Source organism: Semicossyphus pulcher, unplaced genomic scaffold (assembly GCF_022749685.1).
Source record: "Semicossyphus pulcher isolate SPU_LCO1_2020_fin unplaced genomic scaffold, fSemPul1.0.p SCAF_15, whole genome shotgun sequence".
Taxonomy (NCBI): domain Eukaryota; kingdom Metazoa; phylum Chordata; class Actinopteri; order Labriformes; family Labridae; genus Semicossyphus; species Semicossyphus pulcher.
Genome location: NW_027211659.1, coordinates 28,920,644 through 28,937,509, shown reverse-complemented (window position 1 = coordinate 28,937,509; position 16,866 = coordinate 28,920,644). Strand labels below are relative to the sequence as shown.

Here is a 16,866-nt window from a genome sequence, read left to right as displayed (position 1 = left end):
GTCTATAAATGAGTATTTTTGTCTTTTACATAAAAACCTAATTAAATATAAAAACGGATTCATGATGAAGACATGAATAAAAGAAGCTTGTGACAGTTCAGAGACGGTTATTCACAGATTTAAATATCAGTTACTTTTTAGGAAAAAGGTTGGAACGTGTAAATGAAGTAAAACGTGTGTTTGACATGTTTTCCATCTTTTAAATCTGTAAACTAAAAGCAGGACCTGAAGCTGGATGTGTTTGACTCTTTTAGTTCAGATATTAACAAGCTGAAGAACAGAGGACGTGTCCTTCAGCTGATACAGCCCTTTAACGTGTCCTGTCTTTGTGTCTCGCCCAGCCGTCCCGGAGCGTCCAGAGGACCTCATCATCACCGCCATCACTAAGGACTCCATCTCCGTCGCCTGGAGACCACCCAAGTACGATGGTGGCGCCGAGGTGACTGCGTATGTCCTCGAGTCCCGTATGATCGGACGCGACAACTTCACACGAGTGGGCGGAGAGGACAAGCTGATGGACAGGAAGTTCACTCTGACTGGGCTGAAGGACGGATCGAGTCATGAGTTCAGAGTCTCCGCCATCAACCAGGTGGGACAGGGCAAACCGTCCTTCGCCACCAAACCTGTGCAGTGCAAGGATGAGCTCGGTGAGTGAAGCGATGACAGCTGAAGTCATTACATGAGATCTTAGAGATTGTAATGAATCATGGTGGAAAGCATTATGGGATGTAAGAATCAGCTAAAGCTCCATCGTGTGAAACAAACACAGAACATTCATTCATTTCTTTTTATAGTCATTCTCATTTATCAGCTGTTTATAGATCAGTCCTCTGAACAAAACGCCACATACACATATTACAAATGAGTTAACCTTTCTAAATGTTCCCCTTCAGAACCGCCCAATCTGGACCTGGACTTCAGGGACAAGATGATGGTGAAGGTGGGAGACACTTGCACACTGTCGGGGCGCTTCGGCGGCAAACCGGCCCCGGCTATCACCTGGACAAAGAATGAGGAGGAGCTGAAGGCAGACGATGAGATCACCCTCCACAGCACCGCCCGACACCTCAGCCTCACCATCAGCAAGGCCAAGAGAGAACACAGCGGGCGCTACTGCGTCAGCGTGGAGAACGCTGCCGGAGCCCGCACCGGAATCTGCACCATCACCGTCGTGGGTGAGTCACTGCTCCATCAACAGCTGATATAGCCTGAACTCCCAGGCAGGTCGCAGGTGTTTCAAAAATCACTTTTCTAGGACAAAAGAAGTCCAAAGATCTTCAAAGGAAAGAACAAGGCTGTTTTGTTCCTGAAATATATTCAGTGTATTATTTTTTTTAAAATGTGGGTAAAAACTGATCATTAGACTTTCACTTATTAAACACTTGACTTAACTTATAACTTAACTTAAATATGTTGTGTCCCATGTCAGCCTGTGGTTCTTTGCTGTGTTCGTCCTCCTGTCACATGTTCTGTCCTGGTTTGAAAACACAATCACAATGAAAATAATAAATACTAAAGAATAACCTGGAGAGTCACCTGTATGAATGCTTCCTCCTGTCAGACCGTCCTCAGCCTCCGGAGGGTCCTGTGGTCTTCAACGAGGTCTACAGGAACTACATGGTGATCTCCTGGAACCCTCCTCTGGATGACGGAGGCTGCGCCGTCTCCAACTACATCATCGAGAAGAGAGACACCAACAGAGACCTGTGGATGCCCGTCACCTCGTCCTGCACCAGGACCTCCTGCAGAGTGAGCACAGCAGCGATTAACCAGATAATGTTGACATGAGATGTAACACCCTCTGAACTGTTTTACTCCGATGGATAACCTTTTGGTGTTCTCTTGCTAAATCAGGAACTATCTCTTTGAATAATAAGTCGGCAGGATCAGGACTCTGATGAGATATTTCTGTCGACTTTCAGTGCTTGATTATTTCCTTTACTCTTTAGTTATTTGTTCTCTTCTGTTACTTTTCAATAAGCCAATCGACACTAACACATACCTCCTGTTTGTTGTTTAAGGTGCCAAAACTGATCGAGGGTCGTGAGTACATCATCAGAATCATGGCTCAGAACATCTATGGCATCAGCGACCCGCTGCTGTCCGCAGAGACCAGGGCCAGAGACATCTTCAGTAAGTCCAGACACACACACACGCTCACACACGCACACGCTGACAATAGGAATGTTCACTCAGGGAGAGGAGGTGTTAAACCAACAGCAGCAGGTATTAGAGATGACTCCTCCCACAATGTCTGACCAGTGAGTCTGTGTTGGTGTTTCCATCACAGAGGTGCCTGACGCTCCCAAACAGCCCACAGTGAAGGAGGTTTACCACGACTCCGCCCTCATCAGCTGGGAGCCCCCTGCTGACGGAGGAAAACCAATCACAGGCTACATCGTGGAGAGAAAGGAGACTATGGCCAACAGGTGCACAACACAGAGTCTCTCTGACACCAACATGCAAATAGTTTTTTTTTTCTCAATAATGCATCTTGAGCGAGTTGCATATCAATCTACCGCAGTAAATACTGTGAATAAATGGGTTGCCTAATAAATACAGACGTTATTTATTTCATGAATAAAACATCCAAAGTGAGTTGGAATCTTAATACAGGCCAAATATTCAGAATAATCCTTTGGTGCATAACGTCCACTGGAGCGGACACATTTATTTTCAGTCATGAAAAAAAGATAAATATGTGTTTATTGTTTGTTACATCTTATAAGTTAATTCATTTGATACATTGAGATGGCTAAAAAACAGCTTTTAACTTAATCATTTACACATGATGGGTAACTGTAATGCAGGAGAACATTTTTCTTAGTGGCTGATGGAGGAGCTGTTTCTTCTTCCAGGTGGGTTCGCTGCAACACAGAGAGAATCTATCCCAAGGTGGAGTACTGGGTGACAGAGCTGCTGAAGGGCTGCGAGTACGAGTTCAGAGTCAGTGCTGAGAATGTGGTAGGAGCCGGAGACCCAAGCCCACCATCCAAACCCGTCTTTGCCAAAGATCCAATCGGTAAGTTTTATTTCTCCAAAAGCACCTCATTTAATTGCTAAATCTGTAGCAACTCACCACAAGAACTCCTCCCTGTCGTTTGCCACAGTGAAACCCGGTCCACCAGTGAACTTTGAAGCCATCGACTTCTCCAAGGAGTCTGTGACTCTGTCCTGGCAGCCGCCCACTGACACCGGCAGAGGAAAGATCTTTGGATACTTGCTGGAGTTCCAGAAGGCCGGAGAGGAGGAGTGGTCCAAGGTGAACCAGACACCAGACTCCTGCCAGGAGACCAAGTTTAAGGTTATCAACCTGGATGATGGCGTTCTGTACCGCTTCAGAGTCATGGCTGTCAATGCTGCAGGAGAGTCTGACCCGACTAACCTGAAGGAGCCAATCAGAGTGCAAGACAGACTAGGTGAGTCACCATTTCAGAGGTTTTTGAATTTGTCTTGAAACTCTGATGGAAGAAGTGCTATGTACATCAAATCTGACAATACAAAATGAAGATGAATACTTCACCTGATCATTTCTCTGATGTTCTCCCTCAGAGCCCCCAGAGCTGATCCTGGACGCCGCAATGACCCGTGAGGTGAAGGCCATGGTCGGCACTCACATCACCCTAATGGCCACCATCAAGGGCGCCCCCTTCCCTACTGTCACCTGGAAGAAGAACGAGGCTGAGGTGCCGACCAGGGCTGACATTGAGACGAACCAGATTGGCACCAAGCTGGAAATGAGGTTCTGTAACCGTGGTGACTGTGGAGACTACACCCTCACTGTGGAGAACCCGGCTGGATCCAAGACTGCGACCTGCACGGTGCTGGTCTTCGGTAAGAATTTAGCTTAGGATAAATGTCTGCAGATATAAATGGATGATGCGTTTCCATCTGCCCTCATTGTACGAAAATGATGACAAAATAGCCCCGTGATAGGCGCTGCCATCTTGCAATGGTGACGTCATTTGGAGCCAGAGTTGCACAGTAGAGATCAGTGGGTGGAGCCGCCGTAGCCACTTTTGCTAACCAAAACGCACACTTAACTTATTGAAAAAAACAGTGATGATCCCGCACGCCGGCGTGTTTAACAGCAGAACAGCTTCTTATGTTGGTCTGAGGTTAAAGTTCACAGGTATGGAAACTTCAATGGCCGATCCTCCTCCACTCTGCTAATCCAGAACAGATTGGTTGCAGGAGCCGTAGTTGTTACTACATAAAACTAAACTTTTTTCGAAAAATCTGCAACACATTACACATTACAGAAACATTGCATTTGAAATAATGACAGAATTCATGTTGTGTTTGAAAAATGTATTTGACGTGTATTTTGATTTTATAGTTTGACCCATGTCCCATCTGTTAACATGGAGGAGGCAAATTTGTGAGCTATACTGCAGCCAGTCAGCAGGGGGCGCTCCAAATATTTTGGCTTCACTTTTAGGGAGCTGTCATGTCATCCATCGTTTTATAGAGTCTATGCTTGAGATACATGATATGCATTTAGATAACTACTTGGTTTTTTTCGCCACTGATGAAAAGCCAAGCTTAACATTTTAGTGGCCTTCCTCATGTGTTTTCTTTAGACAAACCTGGTCCCATCCAGCATCTCCGGGTGTCTGACATCAGGAGTGACTCAGCCTACCTGTCCTGGAAGGATCCAGAGGACAACGGCGGTGCTCGCATCACTAACTTTGTGGTGGAGAAGAAAGACACGGCATCCACTCAGTGGGTCCCTGTCTGCTCAACGTCCAAGAAACGCAGCATGATGCTGAAGCATCTGATGGAGGGCACGTCCTACTCGTTCAGAGTCGCTGCTGAGAACCAGTATGGCCGCAGTGAATATGTTGAGACGCCGAGGGCCATCAAAGCGATGAACCCTCTCTGTGAGTTACAAGCTCAATGTGAATCAAAGAAACCAAAAAAATTGAATCTTTGTTGTGAATGCATAAAACAACTCTTTTTCAATCCCTTTAGTCCCTCCCGGTCCTCCCAAAGACCTGCACCACGACGATGTGGACAAGACTGAGGTGTGGTTGGTCTGGAACTGGCCTGACCGCAATGGTGGAAGTGAGATCACAGGCTTCCTGGTAGAGTATCAGGAAGAGGGAGTGAAGGAGTGGGACGAGTGGAAGACCGTCAGCATTCCTGAAAGTCATGTGACTGGACTGGAGGAGGGGAAGACTTATCGCTTCAGAGTGAGGGCTGAGAATGCTATTGGCCTCAGCAGACCTGACACGACTGTGCCTATCCTCTGCCAGGAGAAACTGGGTGAGACACAGAACAGAAGCCCGACGTCTACATCAATGTAGAGTTGTAATGTTGGATAGTGTATAATTGTCATATAACTGGAGAATTTTTCTGTTTTTATTCAACAATATTTTCTGATGCATTTCTATAGATGTAGTTTTTGTAACAGTTAACTAAAGTGCCACTTTTCCTTGGTGCAACTATATTGGAAAACATTGTTTTTTTCTGTGTTTTTTAACACATCTAGTCTAGAAGCATGGGTTAACCTCCTCTGTCTCAATGTCAACAGTGCCTCCAATTCTTGAGGTGGACGCTAAGCTCATTGAAGGCATCGTTGTTAAGGCTGGCACCACCATCAGGCTGCCAGCTATCATGAGAGGAATCCCTGTTCCCACTGCCAAGTGGACCATTGAAGGAGAGGAGATTACCAGCCAGGGTAACACCAAGATTGACACTGACAACTTCTCCACTGTCCTCAGCATTAATGAGTGTACCAGGAACCACACTGGCACCTACCTGCTCACTGTGTCCAACCCCGCTGGAACCAAGACAGTTGGCCTGAATGTCACTGTTCTGGATGTTCCCGCTGCTCCCATTGGACCTGTCAATATCCTGGAGGTCTCTCCAGACTCCATGATGATTGAATGGCGTCCTCCCAAGGACGATGGTGGTAGCCCTGTCACCAACTACATTGTGGAGAAGAGAGAGTCCAACAAGGAGACCTGGGGAGGTGTGAGCTCTGGCAGCCTGGCCACCCAGCTCAACATCACCCGCCTGCAGAAGGGAGTGGAGTATGTGGTTCGCATTCGTGCTCAGAATAAGATGGGTACTGGCGCTCCTCTGGAGAGCAAGCCCACTGTCGCTGAGCACTCCTTCATGCCACCCAGTGCACCGGGTAAGCCACAGTCCTCCGATATCTCAGAAGATGCTGTTACAATCGGCTGGACCATGCCCCTGACTGATGGTGGCAGCCAGATCACTGGCTATATCATCGAACGCAGACACAAGGGAGGAAAATGGATCCGTGTCAACAAGACCCCCTGCAAGGACCTGAGGTATAGAGTCCTTGGTCTATTTGAGGGCAGTGAATACGAGTTCAGAGTGTTTGCTGAGAATATCGCCGGGTTCAGTGGCCCCTCTCCCAACTCTGACCCCTGCAAGCCCTGCAGGCCCATCACTGTCCCTAGCCCCCCTGTCAACCCCAGAGTAAAAGATTACAGCAAGACCACTGCTGACCTGGTGTGGACCAAGTCTACAAAAGACGGAGGTAGCCCTATCCTTGGCTACAGCGTGGAAATGAAGAAGGCTGATACTGAAGAGTGGAAAAAAGTGAACCTGGATGACTTCATCAAGCAGTGTGCCTTCAGAGTGAAGGGTCTGGAGGAAGGCGTGACCTACAGATTCAGAGTCTATGCCTCAAACATGATCGGAGATGGAGAGCCCAGAGAGTTCCCAGAGTCCATCACTGCTCAGGACATCCTAATTCCTCCAGAGATTGAGATGGAGGCCACTTGCCGCGAGCACCTCACTGTGCGTGTTGGGCACAACATCAACATTTTTGGCTACATCAAGGCCCGTCCTGACCCTGAAGTAATGTGGTCAAAGGAGGAGACAGTTCTTGAGAACAGTAAACGTGTCACCATTGTTCAGAACTTGCCTATGGTCCACCTCAAGATCAAGGAGGCCACAAGAACTGACCATGGCAAATATGTTCTGAAAGCTTCAAACGAGGGTGGTGAGGCCTCCTGCACCATTACCGTCAATGTGTTGGACAGACCCAGCCACTGCCAGAACCTGCACTTGACCTATGTCACCAAGGACGCATGCATGATCAACTGGGAGGCCCCTAAGGACAACGGTGGATCCGAGATCACCAACTACATTGTGGAGTGCCGTGAGCCCAGCATTAGCATGTGGTCTATGATCTCCTCAAACTGCACCAATCGTAAGATTAAAGCCAAGCTCATGGAGGGCCACGAGTACCTGTTCCGTGTCTGTGCTGTGAACAAGATGGGGCCAGGACCCTCTACGGAAACCAAGACCCCTACGCTGGCCATTGACCCCATTGAGAAGCCAGGTGAGCCTGAGAACTTCAGAGCAACTGACATTGGTAAAAACCACGTCTATCTGAGATGGAGGAAACCTGACTATGATGGTGGCAGCCCCAACATTTCCTACAACCTTGAGTGCAAAGCCAAAGATGCTGAGGAATGGGAAAAACTCAATGCTGGTACTCTTACCAACACCTTCTTCCTGGCAGACAAGTGCCAGGAGAACCAGACATACACCTTCAGGTAGGTTCATACTGTTGTTTAGCAGCTGGGTGTCTTTGCCTGGTGTTCTTGGAGAATTGCCCAATTTAGTGTGAATTACTTTAAAATAATATATTTGATTGTTTATTATCCAGGGTGCAGACCGTTAATGAAGGAGGAGAGAGTGCCTGGGTAAGACTTGCAGATATCGTGGTGAAGGAAGAGATCCAGAAGCCCGTCATTGACTTGAAGCTGGCCGGAACCATGACAGTGAAGGCTGGAGAGTCGGTCAGAATGGAGGCTGGCCTGAGAGGAAAGCCCCAGCCAGAGGTCAAATGGATAAAGGACAAGGCCGTCGGAGACAACCCAAGAATCAGCTATGAGACTGGCCTAGACTACTCCAAGTTCCTGTTGACCAAGTCCAGACGCACTGACACCGGAAAGTATATCATCACTGCCACCAACCCAGCCGGCACCTTCACAGCATATGCTAACATTAACGTCCTGGACGTCCCTGGCCCAGTGAGGAACCTCAGGATTACCGGCATTGGAGCTGACAAGTGCAGAGTTGTGTGGGATGCGCCAGAGGATGATGGTGGTTGCGAAGTTGACAGCTACATCCTGGAGAAATGCGAGACCAGGAGGATGGTCTGGTCCACATACTCAGCCTCTGTGGTTACACCGTACTGCAACGTCATTCGTCTGGTGGAGAGTAATGAGTACATCTTCAGAGTGAGGGCAGAGAACAAGATGGGAACTGGCCCTGCCATGGAGAGCAAACCTGTCACAGTCAAGACTCAGTTCAACAAACCTGGACCTCCTGATGCCCCCGAGGTCACCAAGGTAAGTCAAAATACTTTATGGTACATAGATTTTCCCTAAATTGGCTAACATGAAAACACAGCCTTCTCTTTATCTGTTTCTCTATTACTCACACACATTTTTGTGATGCAGGTGAGTAAAGATGAGATGACTGTTGTCTGGGCTCCTCCTGAGAATGACGGAGGAAAGTCAATCACTGGCTACATCCTGGAGAGGAAAGAGAAGAGAGCTGTGCGCTGGGTGCCCTGCACCAAGAGCCCCATCTCAGAGAGACGCATGAAAGTCACCAACCTTATTCCCAACCATGAGTACCAGTTTAGGGTGAAGGCTGAAAACGAGGTTGGCCTCGGGGAGCCCAGCAAACCCTGCAGACCTGTTGCAGCCAAAGATCCAATCGGTGAGTTTGCATTTTCTTACACAGTTCAGTTTATGTTTTACATCCTCAGATTGCATGTAATCCATGGGAAACTAAAGATGTCATCAATTCTGGTCTTTAAGCACTAAAAAGAAAAATGATTTACTGTCTCTACCCACAGAGGCCCCTGGCCCCCCTGCATGCCTGAAGGTGGGCGACAGCACCAAGACCTCCATCACTCTGTCCTGGGCTAAACCTGTGTACGATGGTGGTGCCCCCATTATCGGCTACAGCCTTGACATGAGGCTAAAGAGTGAGGCAGACCCTGAGAAGCCCACAGAGGGCTGGAAGAGAATCGACACCCATGGCCCATTGGTGCTTACAGAGTTTACCATTGGCCAGCTGGATGAGAAGCAAGAGTACGACTTCAAGGTGTCTGCCCAGAACCAGGTGGGATGGGGACGCCACGCATACTTAAAGGAGGCCTTCTCACCCAAAGAGATCCTTGGTAAAAATGAATGGTTACGAAAGTCAACATTGTATTACACAGCATGGTGAATGTGAACTCATGGTCTGAACATCAATGTGTTTCCATTGCAACAGAGGCTCCAGAGATCGACTTGGACGCCAGTCTGAGGAAAGGCCTGTCCGTCAGGGCCGGCTGTCCAATCAGGCTTTTCGCTGTGATCCGAGGAAGGCCCTCCCCCAAGGTTACATGGAAGCGCCTTGGTGTTGACAATGTGATCCGTCGAGGTCATGTGGACCAGGTTGACTCAATGTCCTTCCTGGTCATCCCTGAGAGCACCAGAGAGGATTCTGGGAGATACTCACTAACTCTGTCCAACTCAGCTGGGGAGAAAGCCGTGTTTGTCCGGGTCAAAGTGCTTGGTGAGAATCACAATAATGACAAACACTTGCTTTAAGACACAATGTTTCTGTAACTTGTAAGGACACTTTTTAAAGAAAATGATTATTAAATCAATCCCCTGTAGATACCCCTGGTCCCGTTGGCGGCCTGGATGCAACCGATGTCACCAAAACAAACGCTCAGCTGTCCTGGTTGCCACCCGACAATGACGGCGGCAGCCCCATCATCAACTACATTGTGGAGAAACGTGAGGTGGATAGGAAGACCTGGACCAAGTGTATAGAGGACCTTAAGAAGACCAGCTTCAAGGTGACCAACATGACACCTGGCACTGAGTACTACTTCAGAGTTATGGCCCGCAACAAGTATGGCATTGGAGTTCCTCAGGATTCGCCCAGGTCCTACCTGGCTGTCGACCCCATCAGTGAGTGTTACCAGAGATCATGTTCCTCTGCCTCTGTGGTTTTTTCCTTTATTAAATTATTCCTAACAACTGCTGTTTGTTGTATCCAGGTGAGCCTGACCCTCCAAAGAAAATGGATGTGTTGGAGATCACCAAGAACAGCGCCACACTGGGCTGGCTGAAGCCACTCAGAGATGGAGGGGCCAAGATAAATGGCTATGTGGTGGATTACCAGGAGGAGGGTGCACCAGAGGACAAATGGACTCCTTATTCTGTAGTCAAAGACCTGACCATCGTGGTGGTTGGTTTGAAGGAAGGAAAGAAGTACAAGTTCAGAGTGGCAGCCAGGAACTCAGTGGGAGTCAGCCTGGCCCGAGAGGCCGAGGGCGTGTTTGAGGTCAAGGAGCAGCTCAGTGAGTAGTCCAGCCTAACAGACTTGTATGAAGTCAAATATTTAACTCAGAAGCCATAAAAGGTTAATATTCTCTGTTGAAGCCATCTCATTAATCCCTCAAGTAACCATTAATGTTTCTATTTCTCCCAGTGCCTGCTAAGGTCATCATGCCTGATATTGTGACAGTCAGAGCTGGATCCAAGTTGGTGGTTGAGGCCATTGTGGCAGGTAAACCTGCTCCCTTCTGCAAATGGAAGCAGGGCAATGAGGACGTGCTGACCTCTGACCGCCTGTCAGTCATAAAGACACTGACGACCTGCACACTCATGATCAAGAACGTAACGAGAAAGGACAGCGGCTACTACAGCCTGTCAGCTGAGAACAGCAGTGCCAAGATCAACCAGATCCTCAGAGTCATCGTCATGGGTCCGTTTGACCATGCACCTTATCCATTCAAATGATAATCAATGTTGCATAAGAGATAATTGATCAGGTGTTAACATCCATTGTCGCTCTCATTATTGACTCATGTATTGCATCTCCACAGATATCCCTGGACCCCCTGAGGCTCCTCTGGAGATCACTGAACAGGACATCGATGCATGCACGCTGCTCTGGAACTCCCCACAGGAGGATGGCGGCAGCAACATCACCAACTATATTGTGGAGAAGTGTGATGTCAGCCAGGGCGACTGGGTCCCTCTGTCCACTTCTTGCACCAAAACCAGTTTTAGAGTGACCAAACTAACAACAGGCAAAGAGTATGGCTTCCGCGTCCGAGCAGAAAACAGGTTGGGCATCTCTCAGCCCATCTACTCAGAGAAGATGATCGCAAGATATCCATTTGGTGAGTATGAGCCACAATGATATCGCTAACCTGTTTTACATCTATGTTACTGTGTACTGACTGGTTTGTTTTTGCCCTTAAGATCCTCCCAGTGAGCCCAGAAACCTGCAGATCAACAAGGTCAACAAGGACTTTGTCATCTTGTCATGGGAACGTCCCAGTATTGACGGAGGCACTCCCATAACTGGATACTGCATCGAAAAGAAGGAGAGAAATAGCCTACTGTGGGTGAAGGCCAACGAGTCTCTGGTCAAAGCCACCCAGTACACCTGCACCGGCCTGATCGAGGGTCTGGAGTACACCTTCAGGGTGTCTGCGCTTAATCTGGCTGGACAGGGCAAACCCTGCAAACAGACTGACTTCATCACTGCCAGGACTGCAGTTGGTATGAAAATGTCTTTCAGCTGGACTTGACATGTTTTGTTTTGTTTAAAAAGTTACAAGAAAATCTGAAAGCTAAATTATTAAATCCACTTCAAAGGAAGAATAACAATACAAACAGAAGTATTTTGGTGAGATCAAGAGAAAATCTTGTTGTTATCCTAAAGACTAGTTCAGTTTTAAACTGCTCCATCTCAGTTCTCAGTTCAACTCAGGCCAGCTGATAGCGACTCATCTTGTCAAGTTGGCAGTGGCTAAAATATTTTTTTCTCTTTGAGGATAAATAATTTTTTCAGATTTTGAGATTATTCAGTCACAATTTTAAGATAAACTATAAATAAGCTCAGCGTCTTTGCTGAATGTTTTCTTACATCGCTATTGAAATGGCTTCCAGCCTCAATGCTGAAAAAGAAAGCCAATCAGCTTCACCCTTAAGTTCACTCGACCTTCACCTTCCTCCTTGTTCAGACACCATGACTGAGTCTATCCCCCTTTGTTTCTGTCAATCCAGACTCACCAGGTAAACCGGAGGCCATGGATGTGACCAAGAACTCTGTCTCATTGGTCTGGTCCCGTCCCAAGCATGATGGTGGCAGCAAGCTGATCGGCTACTACATGGAGTATGCAAAGCTCCCAGAGGAGAAGTGGACGCGCTGCAATGCCAACTGCTTCAACATCCAGACGGAGAACTACGTGGTGACCGGCCTGGAAGAGGGCCAACAGTACCAGTTTAGAGTCATCGCCAAGACTGCCATCAACATCAGCCAACCGTCCGAGCTGTCTGACCCCATCGCTGTCATTGCAGAGAATGGTACAGCAGCAGACAGCAAGCAAAACTATGACTGAGAGATCAAATTGTTGTTAAACAATGATTCTTATTCTCCCTTCTCTTCCTGTGCAGTTCCTCCTCGTGTGGAGCTGGGTGTCGACATGAAGAACCTGATCGTGGTGAAAGCTGGAGAGAACGTCTGCCTGGATGCTGAGGTGTTTGGCAAACCACTGCCCAAAGTGAGCTGGAAGAGAGACGGAGTGCCTCTGGTCCTCGCCGAAGGAATGAAGATGGTTCAGAAGAAACATATCCACATGCTGGAGCTCTTCTCTGTCACCAGAAAGGAGTCTGGAGACTACACCATCACAGCTGAGAACATCAATGGCAGCAAGTACTCCACCATTAAGGTCAAGGTGCTCGGTAAGTTGGATTTCATGTCGTGTTATCGTGGTCTTTCGTCTGAGCAAGCATTTAATTTAATAGAGAAGCTCACTGCCTACTGTGTCCCCCTGCAGACAAACCAGGCCCCCCTGCCTCAGTGAAAATTGCAAAGGTGTTTGCTGACCGTGTTAAGGTGCGCTGGGAACCCCCACGTGCAGATGGCGGCTCTGAGATCACCAACTACATCATTGAGAAGCGTGAGACCAGCAGGGCCAACTGGGCTCTGGTCACCTCCAACATTCATGGACACGTCACAGACTGCTCAGTGGAGAAACTCATTGAAGGACATGAGTACGAGTTCAGAGTCAGTGCTGAAAACCAGTACGGTGTGGGAGACACCAAAATGACCGATCCCGTCATGGTCAAGAACCCATATGGTATGTTCAGACCTGTAAAGATGAGGCACAATGAGTCAGAGTTAATGGCCTCTGGGTAGAAACTCTGAGAAAACTATTTTGCCTGTTAAATGCTCAAACACTGATTTTCCTTCAGATGTTCCTGGTCCATGTGAGCCACCCGTCATCACCAACATCACCAAGGACTCCATGACAGTGAGCTGGAAGGCCCCAGCCAACGACGGAAAGGCCCCCATCCTCGGCTACATGTTAGAGAAACGCGAGGCCACAGAGCTGACCTGGGCTAAGGTCAACAGACGGCCGGTCATCGACAGGACCGTCAGGGCCACCCAGCTTACTGAGGGCTCAGAGTACGAGTTCAGAGTTATCGCCATGAACAAGGCTGGTCTCGGCAAACCCAGTGACGCATCTAACGCTGCTCTGGCTGTCGATCCTGTCTGTGAGTATCTGCTTTAAAAAAAGTTCTCAAAAATTAAACAGAAGCACTTCAATTATTTTATAATCTTAAAATGTGTCCCTGTCATTCTCCAGATCCTCCCGGCCCCCCTGCATTCCCCAAAGTGGTGGACTCCACAAAGAGCTCCATCAGCCTGAGCTGGACCAAACCAGCATATGACGGTGGCTGTGAGATCACTGGCTACCTGGTGGAGAGTAAGCGAGTCGAGGCAGGGGACTGGACCAATTGCAACATCCCCAAAAAGCTCCAGGCCACCAAGTTCTTGGTGACAGGCCTCATGGACCAGACCGAGTACCAGTTCAGAGTCAGCGCTGTGAACAAGATCGGCATCAGCGAGCCAAGCGAAGTCCCCGGAAACCACATGGCCAAGGACATCCTCAGTACGTTCCTTAACTATTTATTACACATACTTTGATAAGTAAGCATTAAGTTGAACCATTTTACACTATTGTATTTTCCATGTGAAAGACGTTTTGAAAGTATCCATGGACCCTGCTCACAGACACACAGGAAACAGACAATATACTGTCAGACTAAAAGAAGAATGTGTTGAGCAGATGGTCTGATAAAATTTTTTTATGTCTGTCCACCAGTTGCCCCTGAGGCTGAGTTGGACGCTGATCTGAGGAAGGCTCTGGTTCTTCGAGCTGGGGTCACCATGAGGCTCTACGTCCCGCTGAGAGGACGCCCGGCTCCAAAGGTGACGTGGACGAAGGTCGACGCTAACCTGAAGGAGAGACGGGGCCTGCTGATCAAGACTTCAGAGTGGGACACCCTGCTGATGATTGAAGGCGTCAACAGATACGACGCAGGCAAATATGTCCTGTCTCTGGAGAACAGCAGCGGCTCTAAGAGCTACACCATTGTGGTCAAGGTCCATGGTAAGAGGGTCTCTAATAATATTATAACATGGAAAGGCAGTTAAGATTCTGTAAAAATTAGTAGTAAATTATTTGTTCAGTAATATTGTTGTGAAGACAAGAAACAGTCGAGAAAAGTGTTTTTTGTAAGCTGGATTAAATCTGCTGAACCTGGGGAACATACAAAATATTGTAATTTCTCCTCAGAAAAATTACAATATTTTTTACTCTGAATCTACAAACTTTAAGCCAGAGATCCTGCTTCTCCTCCCCTCAGATTCTCCTGGACCTCCAATGAACCTGACCGTGAAGGAAACCTCAAGAAGCCACGCCTACATCACGTGGGACGCCCCGCTGATCGATGGTGGCAGTCCAGTCAAGAGCTACATCGTAGAGAAACATCTGGCTGAAAGGAAGGCCTGGACCTGTGTGTCAACAGATTGTCACAAGACCTCTTTCAGGATCACCAACCTGGAGGGGGGGCAGGCTTACTGCTTCAGAGTGCTGGCTGAAAACGCCTATGGCATCGGAGAAGGCTGTGAAACCGCAGGAAGTGTCCGAGCCTCAGGTAAATACAAGTCATTGTTTTCTAAAATAGAATTTTTTTAATGAGGAAAAATTTAATCGGCGCTCAGTTAATCTTTATTTAAACTAAGTGTAATGAATTAATTACATTTTGTACCACATGTAAGACTAAACTCCATCTTGTTGACACCAGGATGTGATGGAACATATTTTATTGTATTTTCATCAGGTGCATTCTTCTAGGAGTAAGATAAGTTCTGTGTACATAATTCAGGTGAATTTGTTGATCGTCGGGGTTGCGGGACGTCAGCAGGATGCCCATTGAGATTATAAATTATTTATGTATTCATTTAGAAAAAAGCTTTCTACATTAATCACATTATGTTAAACACAAACCACCTACCTGGACCTGTTTGTGGCACTTGCTCACATTGTGCCCTTCCTTCTTCATCGTTGCTTATGCTGTATTAACTCTCAGATGTAAATCGCTTTGGACAAAAGCCTCTGCTAATGAAACTGAATATTGTAACATTGTGCTCAATTTTACTCATCGTCGTGCCCCTTCAGAGCAACCTGGTCCAGTTACTGACTTTAAAGCCCAGAAGACCACCAAGGACTCCATCACCTTGGGATGGAAGAAGCCCATCAGCGACGGCGGAAGCCACGTGACTGCTTACATCCTGGAGCAGAGTGAAGGAGAGGAGAAGTGGAAGCAGATCATGAAGGGCAAGAACAACTCACACACCATCAGTGAGCTGACTCAGGGCAAAGAGTACTCATTCAGAGTCAAAGCGCTCAACGAGTCTGGAGAGGGACCCCCGACCGAGCTCACTGTCGTCGCCAAGGATCAGTTTGGTAATAATCAGCCTGACTTAGCTATCATGCTACATCATCTTAAGTTATAGCTGCTGTTTTGCTAGAACATGAAATTATTGTTTTTCCATCTGTCTTCTGATAAAAATATTTATTTGATTTTAGTGCTACCTGACTGCAACCTGAGTGCTCTGCACGATGGTTGTCAAGTGGTGAAGGAGGGCAGCACTACACGTATCAACATCCCTCTCATCGGAGTGCCCTACCCCACTGCCACCTGGAAGAAAGGAGATGCAATGCTCGGAGACACTGGTAGAATGTGCGTGGAGGCATCTCAGGGCGTCACCACCCTGCTGATCAGGGACTGCCAGAGAGGAGATGCTGACACCTACACAATCAACGTAAAGAACAGCGCTGGCTCAAAGGACTGCAAGTTCCAGCTGAAGGTGGTTGGCAAGCCTGGCATCTGCACCGGACCCATTAAGTTTGACGAGATCACCGCTGATGGCATCACCTTGGAGTGGGCGCCGCCTACAGATGATGGCGGTGCAGAGGTGTCTAACTACATCGTGGAGAAGAGGAGGACAACCGACAACAAGTGGGCCACAGTAGCTTCAGCCATCCAGAAGACCACCATGAGGGTGATCAGGCTCCACGATGGCATAGAATATATCTTCAGAGTCTTTGCAGAAAATAAGTATGGGGTTGGAGAGTATCTGAGGTCTGACCCAGTCATCGCCCAACATCCATTCAGTGAGTATAACTCTTCAAAATAATGCTAAATAAAAGTTAAAAATAGTTCAAAGATTGTTGCATGTTTACTTCAGTCCTTGTCTTGTTAGCTGTAGTATTTCACCCATAACGTGGTAAATCTCATTTTGCAGAAGCTTTGATAATATTTATTGTGAAAACATATAAAACATCAGTGTCATCTCAACTGTTGAGTCTTAAATGTTCTAAAATCTAGCCACAAAAATGTTGGTTGGGTTGTATTTTTTTTAAATTCTTTAACTTTAAATTCCATAGTGTCATTTTATTAATTCTTGTATAGTAGTCGTCCCCTCACTGTGAGACCA

General features: G+C 47.4%; 1 protein-coding gene across 1 annotated transcript in view; it reads left to right on the top strand.

The window, feature by feature from the left end:
* The window catches only part of LOC138591994 (titin-like), a 191,914-nt gene that overhangs the window by 126,307 nt on the left and 48,741 nt on the right, over positions 1-16,866 (top strand). Inside the window, exons 178-206 of the mRNA XM_069662570.1 lie at positions 342-647; positions 894-1,175; positions 1,562-1,749; positions 2,022-2,133; positions 2,291-2,429; positions 2,859-3,022; positions 3,111-3,419; positions 3,553-3,834; positions 4,584-4,883; positions 4,975-5,268; positions 5,537-7,541; positions 7,655-8,342; positions 8,454-8,718; positions 8,858-9,184; positions 9,280-9,564; positions 9,669-9,968; positions 10,058-10,360; positions 10,492-10,767; positions 10,889-11,188; positions 11,271-11,573; positions 12,081-12,380; positions 12,471-12,758; positions 12,854-13,156; positions 13,272-13,574; positions 13,667-13,972; positions 14,186-14,473; positions 14,730-15,020; positions 15,545-15,832; positions 15,956-16,543. Coding sequence (XP_069518671.1) covers positions 342-647; positions 894-1,175; positions 1,562-1,749; positions 2,022-2,133; positions 2,291-2,429; positions 2,859-3,022; positions 3,111-3,419; positions 3,553-3,834; positions 4,584-4,883; positions 4,975-5,268; positions 5,537-7,541; positions 7,655-8,342; positions 8,454-8,718; positions 8,858-9,184; positions 9,280-9,564; positions 9,669-9,968; positions 10,058-10,360; positions 10,492-10,767; positions 10,889-11,188; positions 11,271-11,573; positions 12,081-12,380; positions 12,471-12,758; positions 12,854-13,156; positions 13,272-13,574; positions 13,667-13,972; positions 14,186-14,473; positions 14,730-15,020; positions 15,545-15,832; positions 15,956-16,543 — 10,383 coding nt within the window. The remainder of the gene's footprint in view (positions 1-341; positions 648-893; positions 1,176-1,561; positions 1,750-2,021; positions 2,134-2,290; positions 2,430-2,858; positions 3,023-3,110; positions 3,420-3,552; positions 3,835-4,583; positions 4,884-4,974; positions 5,269-5,536; positions 7,542-7,654; positions 8,343-8,453; positions 8,719-8,857; positions 9,185-9,279; positions 9,565-9,668; positions 9,969-10,057; positions 10,361-10,491; positions 10,768-10,888; positions 11,189-11,270; positions 11,574-12,080; positions 12,381-12,470; positions 12,759-12,853; positions 13,157-13,271; positions 13,575-13,666; positions 13,973-14,185; positions 14,474-14,729; positions 15,021-15,544; positions 15,833-15,955; positions 16,544-16,866) is intronic.